This window comes from Morone saxatilis, unplaced genomic scaffold (assembly GCF_004916995.1).
Source record: "Morone saxatilis isolate NCDOM2014 unplaced genomic scaffold, NCSU_SB_2.0 Contig24, whole genome shotgun sequence".
Lineage (NCBI taxonomy): Eukaryota > Metazoa > Chordata > Actinopteri > Moronidae > Morone > Morone saxatilis.
The window spans coordinates 24,709,540-24,711,352 of NW_023339807.1; the positions used below are offsets into that span (position 1 = coordinate 24,709,540).

A 1,813-nucleotide genomic window follows, 5' to 3' on the forward strand; every position below is an offset into this window, starting at 1 on the left:
AGAATAGATTTTTTAATTTCCATACCTCAACTGAAGCTACATCAGACCTACACATGAGTGAAACAGTGAAAATGTCATAAACACCTGTAAACTGACGGCACTTGCTAAATCATCTGGGTCACCTCAGAACATAGCAAAAATGTTAACATATTTCACCAGTTACCATAATGGTTACATGGCTAAAGGAGTGACATTTAAGCAGCATTGAGCTGTTGGTTTCAGGTCGTTTCTCATCCTGCCCCCTTTCTTCCTCAGCGTCAACAACAACAACAAGGTTTCGATGTCATGTGGCAACACCAAGAAGGCCAGCATCTTGTTGGTGCGGAAGCTCTACACTCTGATGCAGAACCTGGGTCCTCTGCCTGACAATGTGTGCCTCAACATGAAGCTGGCTTACTATGAAAATGGTAACACACACAAACACACCATAGTTATGATTTTCTACAAATGCAACATCATTCAAACTGAGCAAAAGATTTTGAAGCCTTGCTCATGTTTAATATTCCAACGACTTAATGACCTAATGTCATGGCCTGCACTGCTTGAACTCTTCATCTTTGCTCAGAGCTTGTATGCATTTGAGTCACATTTTAGGCATTTTGCTGACGCTCTAATCTGACTGTAGTGTGTATCTAAAGGTTCAGTGTATTGCTGTAGGGCAGTCTGTCTGTCTTGGGAAACCAGAAGAGAGAGAAAAGTTTCACAATGCAGAAATACAAGTCAGACACAAAATTGAAAAAAACAAACATTTGTATTTGCACAATGTTGCAACTGCAGCCAACTTTAAAAAGGAAAAAAGACATCTTTTACTTTCCATTTTTATTATTTGAGATCAGTTTGAGACTGATCTTGTCTGTTTATCACAAAGTTTATCACAAAATAATTTTGCTGAGATTCACCAAACGCCATGTTGCTGCATTATCGGTCTTTGTTTCCCAGATTTAAAGTGTTGTAGAGATGCATGTACAGTGTTTGTTCCATGTCTTCAGGTATAGTAATGTCACAGTGTGTCTTAACTCTGCAGACCAGAGCACAACGGCATAAGTATGTCTGCCTGTTTTATTTCTTTATTTGTAAAATTGGGCAGAATTTGCCTAAATGAGAGTGTGTGTGTGCAGGGTTGGGATTCAGCCTTTTAGAATTCACAGACATGCTCTCTTGGTCAGGTTTTGTTTGTCTCTGTCTCACTGTTTGTTTCCCTGTCTGTGTGTTTGTGTGTTTTCCAGTCACTCCTCAGGACTACCAGCCGCCAGGCTTCAAGGAGGCTGACGGCGACACCGTGGAGTTTGAGAAGGAGCCGGTCAAACTCACCATGGGCGAGGTGGTCACTCCCTTCCACACTCTGAAGTTGGACATGGCCACAGAGAGACAGAGACTGGAGCAGGTGAATGAAAGGGAGCATGAAACAGAGCCTTTGTCTCCTTATCAACAAGGTTTGCAGCGGTCAGCACTTCTGGGAGCTGCTTTTTGATTGACAGCTGCGCATGTTGCTTAATGTCTGTAGGTGGAGGAGAGAGTTCATGTGACGGAGAAGTGGACTCTGAAGATGGAGGAGGATGGTATCCTGTCGCAGGTCAGCACACAAACAGGCTTGTTTACACTCAGCAGTACAAAGTGATCATTGTAATCAAATAATCAGGAAAGGGCTTAGAAACCAAATAAATGAGGACTCATATAGATCTGGGAATTGATTGAATATATAATGCCTCTGAACTCTCAAATAAGACAATATTATTTCTACATTTAGTGCTAAATGTGTGTAACATGTAGGAGGCTCTAGACTTAGACTTAGAGACTTAGACTTCTCTTTATT

The 1,813-nt window shown here is 41.5% G+C and overlaps 1 protein-coding gene across 1 annotated transcript in view; it reads left to right on the top strand.

Annotated features, from left to right (window-relative positions):
- Positions 1-1,813, top strand: part of hormad1 (HORMA domain containing 1) — an 8,471-nt gene that overhangs the window by 3,005 nt on the left and 3,653 nt on the right. Inside the window, exons 9-11 of the mRNA XM_035671653.1 lie at positions 256-407; positions 1,227-1,384; positions 1,505-1,573. Coding sequence (XP_035527546.1) covers positions 256-407; positions 1,227-1,384; positions 1,505-1,573 — 379 coding nt within the window. The remainder of the gene's footprint in view (positions 1-255; positions 408-1,226; positions 1,385-1,504; positions 1,574-1,813) is intronic.